This window comes from Aulonocara sp. 'chitande type north' Nkhata Bay, linkage group LG1, assembly GCF_057382095.1.
Source record: "Aulonocara sp. 'chitande type north' Nkhata Bay isolate Kocher_YH1m ecotype deep benthic linkage group LG1, A_spYH_male_GT1.1, whole genome shotgun sequence".
In the NCBI taxonomy this organism is placed as follows: domain Eukaryota; kingdom Metazoa; phylum Chordata; class Actinopteri; order Cichliformes; family Cichlidae; genus Aulonocara; species Aulonocara sp. 'chitande type north' Nkhata Bay.
The window spans coordinates 16,869,546-16,893,418 of record NC_141344.1 but is presented as its reverse complement, the minus strand read 5'-3'; the positions used below and the strand labels follow the sequence as shown (position 1 = coordinate 16,893,418).

At 38.7% G+C, this 23,873-nt stretch overlaps 1 protein-coding gene across 4 annotated transcripts in view; it reads right to left on the bottom strand.

The window, feature by feature from the left end:
- LOC147338891 (homeodomain-interacting protein kinase 3-like) overlaps window positions 1-23,021 on the bottom strand; it is a 48,395-nt gene extending 25,374 nt beyond the window's left edge. The window contains exons 1-2 of one of the 4 annotated variants that reach the window (XM_086285923.1): window positions 22,661-23,021; window positions 10,785-12,087 (exon numbers count right to left, since the gene is read on the bottom strand). In XM_086285923.1, coding sequence (XP_086142049.1) covers window positions 10,785-12,087; window positions 22,661-22,733 — 1,376 coding nt within the window. In that variant the 5' untranslated portion in view covers window positions 22,734-23,021. Of the gene's footprint in view, window positions 1-10,784; window positions 12,088-22,237; window positions 22,308-22,660 lie in introns of those variants that run through there. The other 3 variants (XM_086285913.1, XM_086285907.1, XM_086285920.1) reach the window with 3 other exon arrangements.
- Between the last annotated feature and the right edge of the window lie 852 nt (window positions 23,022-23,873).

Sequence of the window (23,873 nt, the reverse complement as noted above, 5' to 3'; positions counted from 1 at the left end):
CTTTCAGACATGTTTTACAGATGTAAACCATTCAACGTGTTGACATAGCGCTGAGCTTTAGGAAAGCTTTTTTTCCCCCCAGTTCAGGTGTAATGTGTTTTTTACCGTTTTGATGGTTTTAAGAAGGTACTTAAGATGGCCTAAAGAAATTGTTTCTGGGCTTAGGGTGACAGGAAAACGAAATACCTCTGGATATTTAAGATCCACTGGGAAGACTGTGGAAAAATTGCAGGTACTTACCAGCTTACATTTTCTTACCCCTAAAATACCACTCTCTAAAACGAAGTAACTACAGAACAGGGTAGAAAGCAGATATTGGATTCAAAGCTTTAAAGCTAAACTTTGTGCAGTTTTGTTTTCCCCCTTATGTTTGCGCTCTAAGCTACCAACTCAAACAGACAAAAGCAAAACCATTTAATTTGATGCAGTACTAACAACTAAAAGAACAATGTTTTAGTGAACCGTAGCTTTACAGCATTGATAATAATACTACAAAGTTCATTATTCAAATATTTGTATCAAAACAAAAAAACAAAGTGTCTATACTGAGTTATGTTCACATATATTTAATCTTTTGAAACATTAGATTCTACATTCTTTGTGGGATTACTGATATTGCCTGTGGTAAAAATTAAAAAAAAACCCAAAAACAAACACCAGCTTTAGCTCTTCATACCATCATACTGTTTGTAGGGCTGGGGAATATTCTCCTGAGTCCAAACTTCACATCGTGACACCAACAACAGCTAATACCACTCTGGTGGGAGTGCAAATGTGCCGTTGGGAGTTTACAAAAGGAGCCATCCACACCACTCTGTGACACAAACATAATAATGGAACAAACCTACTGCTGTTTGTGAGAGCATTTAGAATCACAAAAAGTACTATGAGAACTAGTCTCGACAGTGCATAACTTTTAAGTGCTTGCCAAATGACAGACTGCAAGCCAGTGCAAGCTACTTTGACCACATCAATACTTAGAAAAAACCCTTTACCCAACAGTCTAGAGAAGGACTTTGTTCATAAAATGGAAGATGCTTGTGTGTGCACAAGTTTCCATGCCCACAAATAAGTTTCTAAGAGTGTCCAATGGAATAAATGCTCACAGACCTACTTTTCAAGGACAGTTAATCCATCAGTCTTAGGCCAACTATTCTACACATGGATAGGAGAATAATGCACAGCTTATTGTTTCACAGAATTAATGACCATGTTAATGTAAACCTGTCTCAATCACTCATGTCTGTGATTTATCCCATTTAAAAAACAACAACATTTTTTCAAGAACATTTCCTGCAAGAGAATGGTATTTGTTCCTGGGGAGGCTTTTTAATGAACTAACAGAAAATGTAATGAACTCCTCCCAGTAAAGACTCAGGATACTTACTATGATATGTTCACGGTAAATAAATGCAACTTAATATTTCCAATTTCCAAATATTAAAATAGCAGATGATTGGAGGGACTGTAATTTTTAGATGTCAATTCTACCCTGGAGCTGTGAGCACTCCAGCTTTGCTGACTATGCAAACTGGAGTGGCAAATTACAAGTGGCCAACGGCCAAATGCTTGTAAATTGTGGCAGCAGTCAGTGTAGCTGTCAAACTTATTGGTAAGAGTGGGTGATAGATTTGAGGTGTCCACCATCTCCTGTCTCAGAAAGGTGAACTAAACATTCAGCACAGCGAACACAGAAACGTGCATCGACATATGGGAATCAAAACAGCTGACATTGTCGAGCTAGTTGACCTTGAACAAGTAAGTCAGAGTTCTCTAGTATTTCAAGCTGTCCTTATTTCATTCTGGCTGCCTATGTGCATCACCATCTATAGAAGTCAAAGCACACTGGCCAGCATCCCATGAGCTATTTTTAGCAACCCTCCAATTTCACCCTCAGCAACGCAGTTTCCCCACAGTGTGCTTCGCATACTCTTGTCCCACAGGGGTAAACTACAGAGGGACGACAGAGTTACAATAGATATTTCACTTCATTAGTCTGTTGTCATTCCAACAATTTTGCTGTAACAGGAGAATGAAATCAAACATAGGTAAAAAAAATTAATAAAATGTTAATATAGTCCAAAAAAAAAAAAAAAAAAAAAAAAAAAAAAAAAAAAACCTGTCTGCTACAGTTTGACAAATCTTAGAATAGATGTTAAAGATAGATAAAGATGGGACATCAAATATTGATCAAAGCTCAACAGTTGTGCATTCTAAAAGAAGGTACATGGAAAATAGGAAAACAACAAAAACAGAAAGGCCTGACGTTACTTTCCAACAGCATACAAAGAATCCAAAAGAGCTGAGGAACAGAAATGATAGGACAAAAGCCAGCCTCCATCAAATTGATGGAAAGAGTAAAGTGTGGAGGAAAAACAAAAACAGTTATAGCTCGGTTATGACTTTGGAAGGAAAGGCTAGAATTAGAAATTAATAAGAATTGTATAACTCATGAAAGCATACATTTTGCTCCAAATCACAAAATTTTGTTGGCTGACTGGCCAGCTCACAGCTGCTAAGTGGGGTTTTTCCCCCTCACAGCCAAGAGGTTTGCTAAATGAGTATTTGTGATGAAAAAAATGCAAGAATTGAAATTCATGCATCAGAAATTGTTTTCAGACAGTTTTGAGAGACAGTGAAGTTAAGATGACATCCATCCATCCATCCATTCGCTTCCGCTTATCCTTTTCAGGGTCGCGGGGGGCGCTGGAGCCTATCCCAGCTGTCATAGGGCGAAAGGCGGGGTACACCCTGGACAGGTCGCCAGTCTGTCGCAGGGCTAACACATAGGGACAGACAACCATTCACACTCACATTCACTCGCACAGTCACACCTAGTGACAATTTGGATTAATCAATTAACCTATCCCCACAAGTTGCATGTCTTTGGACGGTGGGAGGAAGCCGGAGTACCCGGAGAGAACCCACGCAAACACGGGGAGAACATGCAAACTCCACACAGAAAGAACCCGGCCTGATGGTGGAATTGAACTCAGGACCTTCTTGCTGTGCGGCAACAGTGCTAACCACCGTGCCACCGTGCTTAAGATGACAAATAATGGAAATATTGGAAAGTCCAGTTCTTAATTGCGTCACTGCTTGGCTGTTTTTATGCATAGCTTGGTTTCTCGGTTTATTTTTTTTTTTTTTCGGTCACCATTTCCTGTGCTACGTCATACCTCTGTCCACAAAAAATAAACAGCAGAACCAGCAAATATATGAGCCAAACATGTTACTAAGTCACACTTTCAGCTGTGTAGTTGCAGGCATATCTACACATTATCATAGTAATGGGTATTTTTCTTGGCTTGCTGTACATGCAGCAATTATTTCCAAGCAACCATTAAAGTGGTGAGACTGGTTTCTAGAACCTTGACACTTTTATTTTTAACAAGTTCCTGAAATGAAGTGTATATGCATCGCAACAACATTCACACAAAAGCCTGATGAGTTCCTGGAATGAAAGGAGTATACAAGGAATAATTGCAATTAGCAAGTATTTTCCACAGTTCCCATAAAACAATGAGCAGGGAATTGGTCAAAGTAATTGCCAAGTTCTCACTTTAGACACTAAAGAACAATCTACAGTAAAAGCAAATGAATACAGCTATCAAATACTATTTGCATCCATTTTATTCAAAGTACAGAATTGCCTGCAATGCACACTGTTCCACTGTCTGAATGTGCAGGCAGGGACAATTATTCAAATTCTATGCAAAAGCTGCTCACTATAATAGCCAGTTCTGAATGTGGCTCATAAATCCTCAACCGTCCCAGGCAAAGAAACCAAGTTAGAAGCACCAAGAGTATGAAGCCCTTCATATCTCAGTCTTTCCATTTGAATAGACAACTGCTCTGATAAAGTGTAGTTCTCAAGTTTTTAAACAGTAACGCATCATTTTTTGAAACCTCATTTCTGTACAACTACAGTGAATTTTTAAAAACAACAATTCTAAATGTGACTGAAGTGCAGACTTTCAGTTTTTATTCAAATTATCAAAGTATGATCATTTTAAACATTTTAAAGCTAACATTTTAAATATGAAGCTTGTTTTTAATATTTACATGAAAATCCTTATGAATGCTTGAAGTCTACAACCCAAGGCCCTTTTAAAATGCTTCCTCCCTTCAGATGTTCTGCTGGTCATTTCCTTCAGCCACTTTCAGCTGCTGCTGGTTTGTGGGTCTTACTTCTGTTTTGTCTTTTTTAACTAAAAATCATGCTTTGTTGGTTCGAAATGTTATTGCTTTTGGGTCATACTCTATTTGCACTGTGACAAAGTGCCATCCAATCAGTTTTGCAGTATTTGTCTGAAACTTAGCAAGAAACACCAATTACCCAGTACCATTGGCAGCTATTGATGCCCATTACATAACACTGCTTCCACAGTGTTTGACAGATGATGTTATGTTATATCTATCACTCCTATTCTTAAGTGTGTTCTGTATTTACATTGATGATGGCGCCTCTTGGCAGTAGACTGACGATGTCACAGCGACGGGACGAAGGCTGTCCCAATTCAAAGGCTGCTCGAAATGCGGCCCTCAAATGCATCCTTCATGTCACTGAATTTTAAGGATGTGGCGGTATAGACTTCGTGGCCCAACATATCCCAGAATGAATAACGCGGCGGTGGGTGTGGATAATTTTGCCGGGGGGAGGGAAAAAAAAAAAAAAAAAAAAAAAAACGGCAGAAGAGGGGTGGCCGAAGAGTAAACTTTTAAAAGTAAGTACTGAATATTAGGGCTGCTCGATTATGGCAAAAATGATAATCACGATTATTTTCACTGAAATTGAGATCACGATTATTTGACGATATTTATTTAACCCTTTAAGACCTACTATAGAACCAAGTCCACCAGAGCTTATATTATTTTTTTTACATGCTGTAGTGCCATTTGTGGGAGCATTTCAAGTTGCTATACATCAATACAACTGTTATAGCCCATATTTTAATAATATGTATGCATTAAGTCCATAGTAATTACATAAATTGCAAAAAAGTGCAATAAACTACAAAAAAAATTGAAAATCGCTTTTGTTTTGTTTACATATATTTCTACTTGGAGAAATTTAAGAGGTTTATCCCTCAAAACTTTAAATACAATAAAGTTGCAAAAAATAGTTTCCCACCACAGGAAATTTATTTTGAGTGTCTTCATAGTTTTATTTTGGAGATACAGCAATTTTTATATACTGCAGGAAAAACAAAAAACAATCCTATGATGCAAATTTGCAAAGAAAACAGCATGTGCATCATTTCACTGTGGGAAGTGTTACGAACAGCTGATAGGAACGGCAAAGCGTGTTTCTGGAATATTATGTTTTTGTTCCTGCAAGCGCTTTTTATGCAATTTTTGCAAAGCTATATGTGGAACGAAACCGTGACCGAGGACAAGCTGATGGCATAAGATGTAAGTACAACTCCTCCGGTTTCATATGCAAAACAAATTATTGCGCTAGCTTACACGGTTCAGGTTCTACAGGGATTTAACAATAGTTACGCAAAACGGAGCATGCAGCTCTGACCGGCTTTAAAGGGTTAACAATGACTTTAAAAAAATAATATAAAATAGTGTGCAACACCACTGAAGTTTTTTTTTTTTTTAAACTCTCTTTTCAACCAACGGCAGTCACTCTCCAAATAACTTCTGCTTAGCTTTCCGAGCTTCCCTCGGGTCCTCTTAATCAGCGGTCTCCAACCTTTTTTGCGCCACGGACCGGTTTATGCCCGACAATATTTTCACGGACCGGCCTTTAAGGTGTCGCGGATAAATGAGGGAGGGGCTAATAATCGGCTCAGTCATTTTTAATGATCGTTGAAAGCCCAGATCGTAATCGTGATTAAAATTCGATTAATTGAGCAGCCCTACTGAATATTATGTTACTTATTTATGTGCGAATGTTTAATAACAAAGAACATTAAAACATTACTGTTGGCCACATGTCGGCAAAGTTATGTGACATTAGCGATGTTTGTACCAACTTCGTTAGCCTTTACTTTAAAATATACGCCGTTCAATAGTTGACGTTAGTCTTACAGAGAATGTGATGATTTTATGGATATTTAAAGTAAGCACTGAGACAAATTTAGCAATGCCAACATATTAAAAGAACAATATTTGTCTTTCATATATATAACACAGTTATATATACAGTGTCAAAGAAACCTGTCTTTGAGTGAAGATTTAAGGTGACAGGAAATATAAATAATATAAATAAATGCAGCTTGAATCTTTACTGAAGCTCAGTATTTGAAACAGAGTTCATTCACTGCTGTAATAACTAATAATGATTGAAATTATAACTTTAATATTGGCCATATTATATTTACATTACCAAAGTGAGATGACTTTAGTCTCATGAACAACATTAGCTAATTGTTATTTACTAGCTAATCATAAATGACTGTTCTGGGCCCTATTTCAGGAAGCCGGTTTAGTGCAAACTCTGAGTAAGTATACCCTGAGTTAACGAAAACTCTGGGTTTTCAGTTTCACAAAGCGAGTTTAGATTAATTCTGAGTGAGTTACTATGACGACACACTCCGTGAAGCTAACCTGCCCCCTAGCAGGTTTACTTCAACTAACCCTGACGTTCTCCGCCTCTTTGTCAGAAACCTGACTGTAGGAAGTGTCAGACATGGCGTGCTCCTTACTTGAAGAGCCAGTAGATGTTGAAGCCCAAATTCTCCGCAGAGCTCTCCGCCGGGAGAGAGTGATTAGAGCGCGTTCGGTCATTTTATCATTTCCTGATGATTTCCTGTGTGAACGTTACCGTTTTTCAGCACAATCTAGAATTTATTTGAATAACATCCTCAGGCCTAATATTGCTCATGTGACACATCGCGGACATGCTCTCAGTTCATTACATATTATTTGTATTGCACTTCGGTTTTTTGCAAACGGGAGCTTTCTGTATAATATTGGTGATGCTGAGCACGTTTCCAAGGCTACCGTCTGTCGGGCAGTCAGGAATGTTACAGTTGCACTGAAACGTCTCCTGTACTCGTTTGTGGTGTTCCCCGGTCATAGACCCACAAGATTTATCAAAGAGGGATTCCACAAAATTGCGGTTCCCAGGCGTGATTGGCTGTATAGATGGCACTCACATTCCAATCATTGCTCCTTCAGTAAATGAAGGAGACTATGTGAACAGGAAGTCTTTCCACAGCATTAATGTACAGGTACATAGTTCCCTGTAGCATTTCAAACTAACAAATTATTTCATTATAGTAATGGATGCTAATTTGTGTTCTCTGCACTGTGAAGATCATATGTGATGCTGCCAACATTATCACAAATGTGGAAGCCAACTGCTCAGCCTCTGTGAGTGGTGGTGGTGGAGGACCCCACCTGTTTTCCGGGCCTCCGCTTTTTTTTCTGTTGGCTATAACGGGTCACATTTGAGCATACAGAGTAAGCAAATATGTACTTGTAATGTGCTCAGATAATTTCAATAAGTGCTTACAGAGGGGAAATTAATGTAGCCTCTAACTGCAATTGATTTACATCGGACAAACAGACCAAGCACTATGGCTCATAATACAATTACACCTTACCTGTTTGGACTATATTTTTATATTTCATTTTTACTTGCTGCCAGGAACGTTTGGGGGCTGTTGGGTTGCACCTGCGCTCACATCACATCATAAAATAAAATGTATAAAATAAAAAATAAAATATAATAAAATAACGTGTTAAATGGGTGGAAATCCCTAGATCAATGTTTAAATTAACACTCACGCATTGACTCTGTCGGCTATGTTCTTTTGCAGCTGAGGCTGTGTTACTTTTTTTCCGCGGAATTTGCATGTTATTGGCATATGCTGCCATCAGAATTTCGGCCTCAAGCGCTGTAAGATACATTGACCGCGCCTTCTTTCCCTCCGTCTCCATGGTGACTCGCTTAATCTGTGCTCCACTAATCAGGGCTTTATGTATCTTCGTGCGCGCTCTTAATTTGGGGTTAAAGCAACTCTGCGTTGACTGAACTAATTGTTATCAGCCTTTCTGAAACTGAATATTCCGAGTTGGACAGTTCGGGGTTACTCAACCTTGAGTATCGTTTTTCATTTTTAGTTTTCTAAACCGGCTTCCTGAAATAGGGCCCAGTACAGAAGTGAAGCCCAATAATCATGATTTCACAGTCCCATGGTCTCAGTCTCAGATTAGGGCTGCCACAAACGATTATTTTGATAGTCGACTAGTCACCGATTATTTTTGCGATTAGTCGACTAATCAGATCATCATCCATTGGACGTACAGCGTACAGCTTATTGCACCAGCAGCATCTGGTCTTATATAACTATCATTAGCTTACAGCTTGAAGTGTTTGTGCTAACTAAAAATAAAGACAAGATGGTAGTTTATTAATTTTTAATGAAATTTGCAGATTGTTTCGGTGAAGTTTAATAAACTCCTTGCTTTCTAAAATATAACAGGACACCGGAGTATATTCTCCAGCGTCTCACACTTCTGATAATCAGCTGTCTGCTTGACAGTTTTAGCTGTGCAAAAACTATAACTTTAATCTCAGCCAAACCGATTTACTCAGGAACAAATAAAATACTAAAGAAAGCCAAACAATAACATTTTTAAGTTATCTAAGTGACTTATATATATGTTTAACCTGACTAGCGAAAGACGGCGGTGGGTTTGAAAACGATTTGCCGGGAGTCCGGTGTTCTCACGGCTCTAGTTAGCCTTGCCCCCGCCTAGCTAACGAGCTAGTGGGTAACAGACGTCTCCGAAAACGTCGGAGCGCTTTTGAAAATACGTGGTGTCTTGATAAACTGAGCAGATATTTGAGGTTTACACAGCTACATTCTCGCCTGAAAATATGTTAAACGTTTATTTTGTGACCCAGAAAGAATAATAAGAGTAAAGTTAAAACTAACTAGCTGCCGCCATTGTTGACAACTGCGCTGGGCTGCGCTATGAATTCTGGGACACAGCTTCTTCTTCGGGGTTTAACGGCAGCTGGCATCCTTGTACATGCAGTGCTGCCATCTTCTGTTTCAGTCCGTTATTACACTCTTAAATCCTACTACTCATTCCTGCGTCCTTTGTGATCTTACAAAGCTTCAAACGATGCGTCGACTATTAAATTAGTCGTCGACGATTTTAATAGTCGACATAATCGTGACTAGTTGACTAATCGTGGCAGCCCTATCTCAGATACTTATCAAATCAAAGCTCATGTAGAAACAAACAAACAAATGAACAAAAGATTTTCTCCTTCATTTCTTTCAAACAAAGCTGTATGAAACGTTTCCAGCTGTTAGTGTCATGGTTGCTAGGCAACCTGAGCAGCACGACGGAGGCTTGACCGTCCCATTTCACAAGCCTCTCACTTCCGGCCTTAGCGGTCTTTGAGTACGCGGCCCTTGTGGACTGTTAAGGCTGCGTACTTTAAGGCTGCAGACCCTGAATTGGGATACAGCCATTGTTTCCAGTAGTGAGAAAGTGACAGTCACAGACTGTCTCCATTTGTTTGCGATATGTGAGCTGTGTTAGCAGAGCTTAACAATTACATAAGGATTTGTCTTAAACTCATGTATCACATTTACTTCACCCATTTCCTCTTTCTTTGACTTGCCCATAAGACCTTACATTTTGATCATTTGCCCACAGCCTTTAAGTCAAAAAAGATGTTTTAAACAGGGTCACTAGACTGAATGTTTTTTCCCCTCTACCCCCAATCTCAAACACAATATAAAATTTCATGTGGTTGGGCTAAACAAATCCCCCAATTACAATATTAGTTAAAAATATCTTGTTGTTAAAAGCATATGTACAGAATACTGTTATTGTTGATGTAATTTTAATGTTTCTCTGAAATGGGTCTCTTGTAAATGAAACATTGAGTCTCAATGGGAAAGTTGTCTTTATGAAATATATACGCAAGCTATTGCAAATAATTGACATCTGAGAACCTATTAGTATGAAAAGACTAATTTATATCCTCTTATCATTTCAAGGTTCCTATACAAGAAAGACAGAAACCAAACAGTGAACTAGGACACTCCTGACTTACACAGCAGTTGATATCACTTCAGGCCTGTTTTTCTATTCAAACCAAAGCATTCATAACATAATGCCAAAAGTAATTTGTCTCACTGTTTGTTTGTTTTTTTTATTGCATGCCAAAGATTATCAGAAGCCCAGATCTTTTTCCTGCATAAACAAAAGACATTACATCTACTTTGCATCTTATACACAGCCCTGTAAGAGAAACCCCATTAGCCTCTGGCATGGCATTCACCAACTTCTGTCATTACCTTTCTTTACTTAATCTACATGCACACATAATATCAATCTTTAAATGTTTGCTTTTGCCTTTGTTTTCTGTAACATAATATATTTAATCCTCTTAACTTTTAAATCCAAAGATCCACCCTGCAAGAATGCAGGGTGGATCTTTGTTCACAAAGACACTTTTTTTTAAACTTGATTTAAAGTCTTTTTTTTCCACATCTTACATATTTTTCAGTGGCACCAGGAAGATGAGCAGTTAGCTTGTAGTCTGTTAGTAAACACTGCAGGGTCACATTTTTAAATTTTTCACAGTCTATGGTATGTGCCTTCTAAATACACAGGATGTTGTGCAGTAGGGAGACATTTCCTTGTTTTTCTTGAGAAAAGACATTTTTAAACTAATTATGCTGGGATGGATACAGAGTACAAGACTGCACTGAACTAATACCGAACCCATTAAAAAAAATGAAAAAACAAATACAATCTTGTCATTCATACCATTTACCATTCATATCTGTACTCACCTATAGTACCGAGACTGGAGGTACGTGGAACACACTGCTTTGGACACGTGACTGGCTGAGCCAAAGTCTATCACCTTCACCCTGTAGGGTTGCCTCACTGGGTCCACCAGCATTATGTTCTCTGGTTTAAGATCTGCATGAATCAGACCCATGCTTTTTAACTTTTTCAGAGCTGTAGCTACCTGTTGTAGCACAGGTCTGATCACTTTCAGGGGCAGTGGGCTGAACTTATTTTGCTTCAGGAAATCATACAGGTTCCGTTCAAGCATCTCAAATACCAGGCAGGTGTGACTGCGGTGCTGAAAGCATTCAAAGGCTCGCACCAGGTTGTGCTCATCTGCATTCTCTCCACTCAGACGAGCAAGGATGCCAACTTCAATTTGACCCTGCCTTGCATATGAAGGGTGATTTTTCAGGATCTTGACAGCCACTACCTCACCTGTGCCCCTCTTCCAGCACTTCACTACCTGACCAAATGTGCCACGTCCCAAGAAATCCAGCACTTCATAAGTATTCTTCATGGAACAGAGGACTTCATGCTGCACAACCTGATAGTCTCCATCCACTCCTCCCGTCCCTCCTGCTGCCCCTACAGCCCCATGCCCTACACCCTGTTTGGAGGGGCCCGCTCCAGCCCCCACAGCCGCTGGGGCTGTCATGGCTGCGTTCCCCACAGTCGTCGTTTGCAACATGGCAGGCAACATTGACAGTTCCTCCACAATCTGCATGGTGCTCCTTCGGTTATCCAGCTCCTCACTTTTACGTTTCAGCCCACATCGCTGAGAGCTGTCAGCTGAGTTCAAACCTCCACAGTTCTCTTCTCTGTCGCCCTCTTCCTCTTCACCTCCCTCACCACCCTCTCCCCTTCCTCCTCCTCCTGCCCCTGTTGCTCCACTGCTGCTCCCACTTGCTATGTCTGTCTGCTGCTGTTGCTGCTCCTTGTCCTGTGACTGGACAACCCCTGCTTCTCTTTGCTGCTGGGCCACAAATGGGCCTGGTGCTCCACCACCTCTTTTACCGGACTGTTGTCTCTGTACACCACGCACCACGACCGTCTGCACCGGGTACTCTTGTCTTCCACGCACTTTCAGGCCCACTGCCAAGTCTCGGTTCACAAACGAGTGGGCTTGTTTCGTTGGATGCACAATGCCAAAGGTTCTGCTGTTCAGAAAAGTCCGTGGGTGTGCCCTCTCATGGTACACACAGCTGCTGGGCTCAACTTTGAGTTTCTTCACACTGCTAAAGGCACTTGTCTGGGTTTGATAAACGTGTGGTGGGTAGACCAAGACTTGTGAGGCCATACCTGTGGAGAACAAAGAATAGAAAGAATTTAATTAGATCCACAGCAAATAATGTTGTCCATTTTTGTCATGTTACCACAAAAAAAGAGCAATTAAGCACACTTGAACTCAACTTTAGAATCTGTCAAAAAAAAAAAGAAAAAAAAAAAGAAAATACATGCCAAATTTCCCAGAGCATTTTTCTCTTTGCTTGGTCAAGGGCTAGACTAACTTACTTTGAGTGCACAAAAACTGACCCATGGCACCAGTCTAATTTTGCTGTTGTCTCACCCCTCCTTGATGACAGTGCAATGAGTTGTTCACCACTAACAACAACCCACCCATGACCACATCCACATATGTTATACGGTTCAGAGAAAGATTGTTGTAGTGGACGACATCAGAACACCTTCACCGTTCTGCACTATCCCACCAACACCTCCACATAGCAGATGACTAACTTCTCAAAGGTTTGCCGGACCTTTTCCTGCCATTTCCATGCATCCTACTGCAGGTCTCTAGGCAACCAATGGAGAGGGAGCGAGTTTGAGAGACAGATAAACATAAGAATAAAGTTATATAGCAACATCAATCCCACATGTCCAATTGTCTAAGAGTGGCTTATTCTTTTTTTCCCCCATCATTTGTGTATGTTTGTGAGTGAGGGTAAAGCACTTAGAACTCACAGAAACCTGCATAGTTAAAATATTCTGAAACTAAACTATGTGGAAAAAGAAACAGAGTAAAAAGTATAACAAATTTCAGAATTCTAGTTACCTCTAACATGCTGCACCCCCATGACCTACTTTCATGTTGGACCACATTGATTGAGATGCATGCTTCTGGACTCCAAAGACTTTAATACTTCTATTGACACTACATTTAAAAGAAGCATGTTCATCTAAATACAAAATTGGACAAATATTATTAAATGCTCTAAATGTTAAACAGGAGCACTGTTACTCTTAATGTCTTATCTCCAACTAACTGAAAAAGATCAATCAAAAAACAAGAAGTGTACACAGCTTAGACAGGTATGGGCTGTTTGGTCCCTCTGTAATATCTCCTTAAATAAATATCCCTGATGGAAAGCCTACTTGTGTTGTTGTGATAACACTAGCACTGTGCGCCATCCCTCTGACTCTATTCTGAGCAACGCGATAAGGTCAACCTATTCTGTTGGCAGCTCTCTGCACAATCACAACTTGCGTTTCTATTTGGTGGGACCATTTACCGTCTTTTTAGTAAGAAGCACTTTATCACATTTATCCCAAATAGGGCTCAATAGAAAAAAAGAAAGAAAAAGATAACAACAATAAGAGTCCAAAAAGCAAGTGTCCTGAGATCCACTGTAAAAGAAGTGACATAAGGACTCTACTTTTAGACTTCAAACCAAAATGAACTTGTAATGGTGTTCATTAGACTTGGGTAGGTTAAAGTTAAGAAGCTGTAATTATATAATCATTGTTTAATGTTGTTAACAATTATTTTGATAGTCGACTAGTCACCGATTATTTTTGCGATTAGTCGACTAATCAGATAATGCATCCATTGGACGTAAAACGTACAGCTTATTGCACCAGCATGCATCTGCTCTTATATAACTATCATTAGCTTACAGCTTTAAGTGTTTATGGTAGGGCTGCTCGATTATGGCAAAAATGATAATCACGATTATTTTCACTGAAATTGAGATCTCGATTATTTGACGATATTTATTTAACCCTTTAAGACCTACCATAGAACCAAGTCCACCAGAGCTCATATTATTATTTTTTTTGTTGTAGTGTCATTTGTGGGAGCATTTCAAGTTGCTATACATCAATACAACTGTTATAGCCCATATTTTAATATTTATTTTATTTTAATAATATGTATGCATTAAGTCAATAGTAACTACATTAATTGCAAAAAAGTGCAATAAACTACAAAAAAATTGAAAATCGTTTGTTTTGTTTTTACATATATTTCTACTTGGAAAAATTTAAGAGGTTTATCCCTCAAAACTTTAAATACAAAAAAGTTGCAAAAAATAACAACAGGAAATTTATTTTGAGTGTCTTCATAGTTTTATTTTGGAGATAAAGCAATTTTTATATACTGCGGGAAAAACAAAAAAACAATCCTATGATGCAAATTTGCAAAGAAAACAGCATGTGCATCAAAATAAACTATTTCCAGCAGTGCAATTCGAGTTCTAAGCATCCCAGCAACTATTCAGAAAAGTCAAATATGACTTATAAAAACACCAGTATAGGCTTTTAAGGCCTATACTTTAAGGCGTCACTTCCGGTTTCGGGCAGGAAATGGCGGACATGCGATAGTTCGCGCTGACGTCTGTTTCAATGTGGGAAGTGTTAGGAACAGCTGATCGGATCGGCAAAGCGTGTTTCTGGAATATTATGTTTTTGTTCCTGCAAGCGCTTTTTATGCAATTTTTGCAAAGCTATATGTGGAAGGAAACCGTGACAGAGGACAAGCCGATGGCATAAGATGTAAGTACAACTCCTCTGGTTTCATATGCAAAAAAAATTATTGCGCTAGCTTACGCGGTTCCGGTTCTACAGGGATTTAAAAATAGTTAGCAAAACCGCTCTGACCGGCTTGAAGGGTTAACAATAACAATGTATTGAATAATGACTTTAAAAAATAATATAAATTAGTGTGCAAATACTGATAACAGTGCAAATGTTTGCAATATAAAAAAATAAATGAAAAATGTAAACATCTATGTTTAGTGAACTTTGCAGTGTTGCTCTGTGGTGCAGCTACGACACCGTAGCAAAGTTTACACACTGTGTCTACTTGATCCACGTCTGACTCCGCGAACCCATAAAGTTTCCACACCACTGAAGTTTTTTTTTTTTTTTTTTTTTTTAAACCTCTCCTCTCCAAATAACTTCTGCTTAGCTTTCCGAGCTTCCCTCGGGTCCTCTTAATTGTTGTGACCCGTGTTCGAAATGCAGAGAGGTGCGCTCGATTTGCCACACGGAGCAGCGTGAGAATAAAGCATGAGGGAGGGGCTAATAATCGGCTCAGTCATTTTTAATGATCGTTGAAAGCCCAGATCGTAATCGTGATTAAAATTCGATTAATTGAGCAGCCCTAATTTTTAGTGCTAACTAAAAATAAAGACAAGATGATAGTTTATTAAATTTTAATGAAATTTGCAGAATGTTTCGGTAGAGTTTAAAAAACTCAGCCATCTACTCCTTGCCATCTAAAATATAACAGGACACTGGAGTAAATTCTCAAGCATCTCACACTTCTGATAATCAGTTGTCTGCTTGACGTTTATTCAGCTGTGTAAAAACTATAACTTTAATCTCAGCCAAACCGATTTACTCAGGAACAAATAAAATACTGAAAAAAGCCAAACAATAATATTTTTAAGTTATCTAAGTGACTTATATATCATGTTTAACCCGAGTAGCGATAGACGGCGGTGGGTTTGAAAACGATTTGCCGGGAGTCTGGTGTTCTCATGGGCTCTAGTGAGCCTTGAACCCCGGCTAGCTATAGAGCTGGTGGGTAACAGACGCCTCCGAAAACGTCAGAGCGCTTTTGAAAATATGTGGTGTCTTGATAAACTGAGCAGATATTTGAAGTTTACACAGCTACATTCTCGCCTGAAAATATTTTAAACGTTTATTTTGTGACCCAGAAAGAATAATAAGAGTAATATTAAAACTAACTAGCTGCCGCCATTGTTGGAAACAACAACATTCATAGCAGGGCCGTGCTATGAATTCTGGGATAGGTTGGGCCACAAAGTATACACCCGACCCATCCTTCAAATCTGGGGAAATGAAGGCCGCATTTCTCGGCCACATTTGTTGGCGTCTTTGAATTTGGACAGTCTTAGTCGTGTCGCTGTAACGTAATCGGGGGCTTAATGTTGTTAACGCGATTTAAAGTATCCCAGGTGAGACCTCCAAGACTTACTTTAGCACTTGCAAAAATACTATATTATTTTTTCTCTATTCATCAACCACACTAGGTCTATATTTTATTTGCTTTTACACATATACTGATCTGTCCCAGATACGCAGGTTAGTTTATTTACAATTACTGTTTCAGAGTTGTTTCTGCACACAGGGCTCAAGTTTCCAGGGGGTCAAAAGCACAAGTGACACACCCAAACTAACTGCAAGATACTTGAAGTTCAAACTCAAGACTAATGTCAATTTATGAACACTTCCTATTAGTCACCTGTGTAACCAAATACTTCCCAACACAATGAAAAATGCATTGGTAGATCAATTCTTACTCTTATCGAACCCATCTTTGAGCTCCATTTTTATGAATCCTGTACAGAAGTGGACAACATTACAAAAGGATGACCTCCGTGTTTCCACTGTTTGTTTAACAACTATGCAAGTATTCCAAATGTAACCACATGCAACCACTAAACATACAATGTAGCGATTCACAGCAAAAAACAAAAACAAAACACCACTGACATTTCTGAGACCATTATTCAGTCAAGTTTTACACTGTTTAGCCAGCATGATCACAATATTCTTCCTGACCCTCATATGAAATACTTATACTTTCAGTTTCAGCTTTGTGCATTGTGATTTGAGACATTAATTGATGGGAGTCCCAAGACTGGAGACAGCACTTGGAGCCCAACTGAACAATTAGGATGTCTGGATTTGGATGTGAGCTTCCAGTAATTTCAATCTAGAACTCGATTTCAAAGGAAACTAAGATTGATTTAATTTGGATGCCTACAAAATTACAATCACTATATAAAGTAAGTTGGAGGAGCATACCACAAGGCTGTAAAAGCAGACAGCCTTAGTTGTCAAGGCTAATGATCTAAGGCAAGAAATGGCAGCTGCTGCTATTATTACCATCTGAATCCAGATACTCCCCTGGTCAGCTGTGACGCTCCTCCTGTGGCATTACATTACATCCTTCAAAGCTGCAGAACCTTTTCAGCAAGCATGAGCTGCTAAGTAATTGCTCACATTTAAACTTTTGACCCCGAGCTACTCAAAATTAAATGGAAAAGAAAATAAACACTAGACAGCTGGCCAAAAGGAACAAATGGTACTGACTGAAGTCATAATAGGTGAGATGACAGATTAAGACCGTCAGTGTTTTGCAGAAGATAACAACATGACAATTTTTTTTAAATTTCAGATTTTGAATATGAAGGCTATATACAAGCACTAATCTTCTTTCAAAAACCCTGTGTTCACTTAAACGTAAATTTAAACATTTGTTTTACTATGAATGCCATCCAACATGATGTTCATCAATATTTTTTTCCACAGCTATCATTTCCTCTCCTGAGTATTATTTTTATTCTTTATAATCAGATAAGAACAGAAATGGTACAGCTTAACATCGAGTGACACTAATGACTTTTTTTTTTTTAATAACGATGCAGCTTAGGACACCTCAACAATCATGTAAACATAAAAGTGCTGCAGGAAGAGAATTGGGAACTATACACGCTATTTGTGGCAGTTCACACACCATTAGCAACAATAACAGCATAAATTCTTCTGTGCTTTAAAAATGTTGTATTGCGATATCGTTGCTATAGCAATTAGGGCTGCCACAAACGATTATTTTGATAGTTGACTAGTCACCGACTATTTTTGCAATTAGTCGACTAATCAGATCATGCATCCATTGGACGTAAAACGTACAGCTTATTGCACCAGCATGCATCTGCTCTTATATAACTATCATTAGCTTACAGCTTTAAGTGTTTAAGGTATGTGCTAACTAAAAATAAAGACAAGATGATAGTTTATTAAATTTTAATGAAATTTGCAGGTTGTTTCGGTGGAGTTTAATAAACTCGGCCATCTGCTTCTTGCTATCTAAAATATAACAGGACATCGCAGTATATTCTCGAGCATCTCACACTTCTGATAATCAGTTGTCTGCTTGACGTTTATTCAGCTGTGTAAAAACTATAACTTTAATCTCAGCCAAACCGATTTACTCAGGAACAAATAAAATACTGAAAAAAGCCAAACAATAATATTTTTAAGTTATCTAAGTGACTTATATATCATGTTTAACCTGAGTAGCGAAAGACGGCGGTGGGTTTGAAAACGATTTGCTGGGAGTCCGGTGTTCTCATGGGCTCTAGTGAGCCCGGCTAGCTATCGAGCTGGTGGGTAAGCGCTCCGAAAATATGTGGTGTCTTGATAAACTGAGCAGATATTTGAGGGTTGCACAGCTACATTCTCGCCTGAAAATATGTTAAACATTTATTTTGTGACCCAGAAAGAATAATAAGAGTAATATTAAAACTAACTAGCTGCCGCCATTGCTGGAAATTGAGCAGGGCCGCGCTATGAATTCTGGGATAGGTTGGGCCATGAAGTATACACCCGACCCATCCTTCAAATCTAGGGAAATGAAGGCCGCATTTGTCTGAGTCTTCGAATTTGGACAGTCTTCATTGTGGCGCCTACAAATGCGGGCACAGGAGGATCCGATTCCTGAATTTGGACACAGCTACGACACCGGACACTGCTTCTTCTTCGAGGTTTAACGGCAGCTGGCATCCTTGCACATGCAGTGCTGCCATCTTCTGTTTCAGTCCATTATTACACTCTAAAATCCTACTACTTATTCCTGCGTCTTTTGGGATCTCACAAAGCTTCAAACGACACGTCGACTATATTAGTCGTCGACGATTTTAATAGTTGAGGTAATCGTGACTAGTCGACTAATCGTTGCAACCCTAATAGCAATGCCATGGATTTGCGTTCCCTAGGGCACACAACAATGAGACAAGTTTGGATAAGACACGATGAACGCATTTCACCACTTTAGACAAAAACACACCAACAAGTACAACCAGGCTATGACAGAGGAGATGCTAGCAGCTGATGATGTGCGACCCAAATATAAACAAATATAACAGCACTCAATACAACAGAGAGACCAAGCAGTGGCTGGCAATTACTGATGCAATTACACAGTGGAAAAAAAATAGAGCTTTAAGTAGCTTTAAGCTTGACCCACAATCTAAAATAGCAAATATTTTTTAGTTTTATTATCATTATTATTATTATTATTATTATTATTAAGTACAGGCTCCTGGCAAGTTAAAAGGATATTTATTTTAATTACTTTATATTGTTATATAATTGTTATAAGTGTTAAGCAGTCTTTTTATGCGCTTACTTAAAATTTCTAATAAAAAAAAGTTCAGTAATTTTGTTCCCTATATTGTCACAAATTTTCTTAAAAATTGCAATATAATTTTACGACTATATCGCCGACCTCTAGTGTGGCTGTTTGTCATATAGCATATCAAAACATCATTCCAACATTCTGTTAGGAAGCTCTGCTTACTGTACCAAAATCAAAAACAAACAAACAAAGAAAAAAAAAAATCTGTAAAACAGAAGTCTTTTATATATAAATATTTGACTAAATCAGCTACAGTTTTTAAACAAAACTGAACCATATAAACTTTTTATTCTAGTGGGGAACAGTGTAACACCAAGCATAAACACCAGTCCTCTTCAAAACACACGATTCAAGTCTGATGACTAATAACAGATAATAATTATACTTATTATGAATTGGCAGAAAGTGGTAACATTTAATCCCTTGTGTCTTTTTTCTCCATCTTGATCTACCGAAGTTTAAACAACAGTGTTGCTTAAAAATTTTTTTCAAGTAGTTGCATTTCTTGTCAGATGTGCTACCGGCAGTTGTAACAAAATAATTTCCCAAATATTAGATAAATAAAGTATTTCTCATTCTTAAGACCAACTTTAAAGAACAAACTCGTTATGGCTACTTTTTACCAAACAGGACCCAGAATATGAATGTTTATGCATGAAACAAAAACAGACATGTTCTCATCAGATGATGAAGGTAAATACAGATGGTCATTGTGGAAATAAAAACACCTACTTTGAACCAACCCAACTTTCTGCTTTTGCCATATAAGCTTGAGAATTAAACAGTCATTGCTGTTTTATATTGCAGGCCTACAGCCTCACAGCACAGTGTGGTGCTGTGTCTCGTGAACTTGATCTTGTATGCTCATTAGATAAAAAGCCTCTCCATTTCCTAAAGCATGTGACCTCATGATTTCTCAACTGTGAACTTATGACTATCATTTAGCAGTCTTCTTGTTGAAATAGCTCCAGTTAGTAGGCAATGCGCAGTATAGTTAACTATTACAATGAAGAGATTCATTATGGTGTCAATTACAGAGCAATCCCCCATTTTTTCCATTCACTTCATTCATTCTCTTAAAAATTACCCACTGCCTTATTGCATCTTGTGAACTAAGTTACACAAGAAAATACTACTGACAAAAATAAGAATTTACTTCTATCAGGTAATCGTTTATCATAGCCACCCACAAGGTCTTACACTCATTAAGCCATTATAGACTAGAAGAGAGTTATTTTACCTCTCCACTTTCTGAACAAAAGCAACTGAAATGTAAATAAAATAAAGGTTTTGACCAGATCACTGGTAATTATCCCCTGTGAGCTGTAATAGATGTTTACTTTTGAGATAACACACAGTTACCACCCAACACTTCTGCAATTCAGTCTACATCACAGCTTCTTCATGTCATGGTGGTCTCTTACGTACACACTCAATCACTCCGTTTTGTTTATGCTAGGAAGCACTAATGTAACAAAGTGTTCTGCAGGTTACCTCTGTGGTGGCCATCTTGTTTTCCCAGTAAAGAGGAGGCCAATTGCAGCTCTTTTATAGGCCAGTCTGAATTGAGAAGGCGTGGTCTTTAGAGTATTTAAAGTGGGCAGGAAATGGATTGGGGGCCATTTTGAGAAGATGCTGTCTGTATGTGCATGATATTGGCAAGAGACAATAAAGCAATTACTTCAGTTAAGATAGAGTGAAGACTGATGTTTCCCTCACCACATCTCTCTGCGTAACCGTTTACTACCTCATGTCTGTACCCACACCTCAAGATAACATCACCCAAGAACCGGTCTTTAAGCTTGCCACAGTGCAAAACAGATAACCAGTTGCCCCAGGTTTAGTAGATATGTGCAGTCATTATTCCCTCACTCACCAACCAAAATTGCTCACTAATACCAATTACTGTAAGGTAAACCACTAGTTATGTTATTTACTGGCCTGACTTTCATCTGTCATTACTGCCATCATTGCCACCCACAGCCATGCATTAGTGGCCTTTCTATGCTACTGATAAAGTGAAGAACACAGACATAATCAGCAGACAAGAGTATCGAGGGGAGAAAAAAATTCACAAAAAAATAGCAGTGCAGTGCTGAAGTTTACTCTGAGTCTCACAAGTGCTCACTGGTGGTAACGTCACCAAGGTATTATAATAGGCTGTGAAACTTAAAGACTAGTTTATCTAAGTTACTCATAACCAAATGAGCAACACATTACTGGATAGTCACTTGATGCTATTTACATCAGACAAGTGTTACTGGCAATGTAAAAAGAAAAAGAAACTGTAAGGCAGGGAAAGTACATTAGCTTTACAAGCCACAGTCTGGGTATTGAATTTCTCTGAGTTTTAAAAGGAGAAGGAACCTCACTATGGCTGCTGCCACATAAATAGCTGGCTGTTCAAATAATCTTGCCTACAATTACACAGCACACTTTAATTTTGCTGGATCACACAAAGGAACTCACTTATACGTCCTAATCTTTATATTTAACACAAAACCACCACAGTCAATGCGGCAAAACACCAAGCAGATCATTACAGATATACTGTATGATTAACTTGATACTTTGGGTTCTTAAACCTTTTTTCTTCCAACGTGTTTATGCCTGCTGACAAAAACAGCTTCATATTTTTGGTCCAGGAAAACGCAAGTCTGGGTGCACTTCAATGAGCTGTTGTTAGTATTCTATCTTGAAAGGGTTTTTTTCTAGATCATCATTACCGAAAAACATAAACGTCTGAAAATGACAGAGACACTTCAAATGCTTCATCACAATTAGACTTCCAGTTAACTACAATTTAACAACACGTGGCACTGCCATACATCTGGTACAAATTTAAACCAAAAAGTATGACTGGGTTGTACATAAAGTCTGCTTATTTTTGCCATGCCTGATTATGATAAAGTATTAACATTATTGGACAATCTTTGACTAGCATATGTTAGCTGACTCACAGGCGAAACCCAATGTAACCTTAACTAACACAGCACTCACTACTTAAGTCACACGATCCTTATCGTCCAGTTAGAGTTAGTTAACAGAACAAACGATTGCAGTTTCCAAAGCTAAACGAGTCGACCTTGAGTTAAAAGAAATCAACTGGTCGCCGTGACAACACTGAAAACAGCAAACGCGTCAGTGTTGGCACTCACGCCAATAATTTGCACATAATAACACTGCAGTTTGACTAAAAGAGAAAATTAATTCAGGTTTAACCAATCAAATATCCAAAGTGCTGGGGGAACTACCTGCGCACGAAAGGTACGCTTACATATTGGGTTATAAAGGCAAAAGCTCGCTAGCTAAGTTTGTAGCTAAGTTGTCACTTAGTATTGCGTCACATTTAGACTACCATTTCAAAGGTTAGGCTAAATAAACACCACAGAAAAATAGCCTTCCCACCACCCCGCTGCTTACCTTCACATAGAGTCACTATAAGTATAATCCAGGGCTTCTCTGAACATGTTATGGACTTATAAATCCATACCATGTACAGTTCGCCTGCATTGCTGCCATCTTGTCCTAGACGACAGGAAGGGAGAGCTCGCTCTCGGTAACGCCACCATCTCCCACATTTTAAACACTAAATAACTCTTGCATATGAGCTTCCAGAAACACCACACCGAACCCACGTCGTAGCTACACAATTCAAGCGCGTCTCCGTCTTCTTTGGGCAGCGTTGCCCATCTCTGTAAAGGGTGTCCGTTACCCTGTCTAGACGCACCGCTCCGCGGGCCTGCCAGCCTCTAACATGTCTCTTTTCTCTAGGAACTGGATGCGAATGTTTGCGAACTGACGGCATTGGCCAGTCCAGATTAAACGATTACAGAGCAGGTGCAAAGATGGGGGATTCACTGGTTCGTTTCTGGGAAGTCGGTTAGACAGAAAACAGTACACTACAATGGGGAGCTTTTTTTTTTCATAAAAAGAAATAAGGTATACTGAAAATTACTGACAACATACATGATAAAGACAAAGGGGGTGAGAAGGATGAGAGGAACAAAAGAATGAACACAGAGATGTAGCTTACATTTGAAGTATAATAAAGCACAGGCAAAGTGTTAATGCAATACTATAGTCCCCCTTCGGGTTTTGCCAGGATGAGATGGATATATAGCTAACATCAATAAATGACAATGTGAAATACAATTTCCAACTTTTGGTTACATATATTCAGAATAATAACAATAAAGTTTGAATTGTTAATGTGATTGCTTCATGATTTGTTCCTCTAGTAAAGTGTCAGCAGCATACTTACTATAGCCTAGTAAAGTTAGAAGAAAATAATAAAAATAGAATATGAAAATGTACAATCCAAAGGCAGCAGCATCCTCTTTTTAGCCACCCTTCTATCATGTGTTCTAAAAATAAGCTAGCTAGTACTTACTCTAGGCTTCACATTGACACAACCCCTAATGCCCCAGATAGAAGGTGCTTAACCGATTGTCCAAGCACATTTTCATTCCACTCCTGACTTTTTTTTTCCTTTTATCTTAATTTGTACTGCTCGCCTGATCTGCTGTGAAAAGACCAGCAATAACAGTTTTTTTTTCTAATTCTGATCCTGGAAGAGATATGAAATCTAGATCAATATGATGAAAGGTAGGACTAGTGATGCCAAAAACATGCT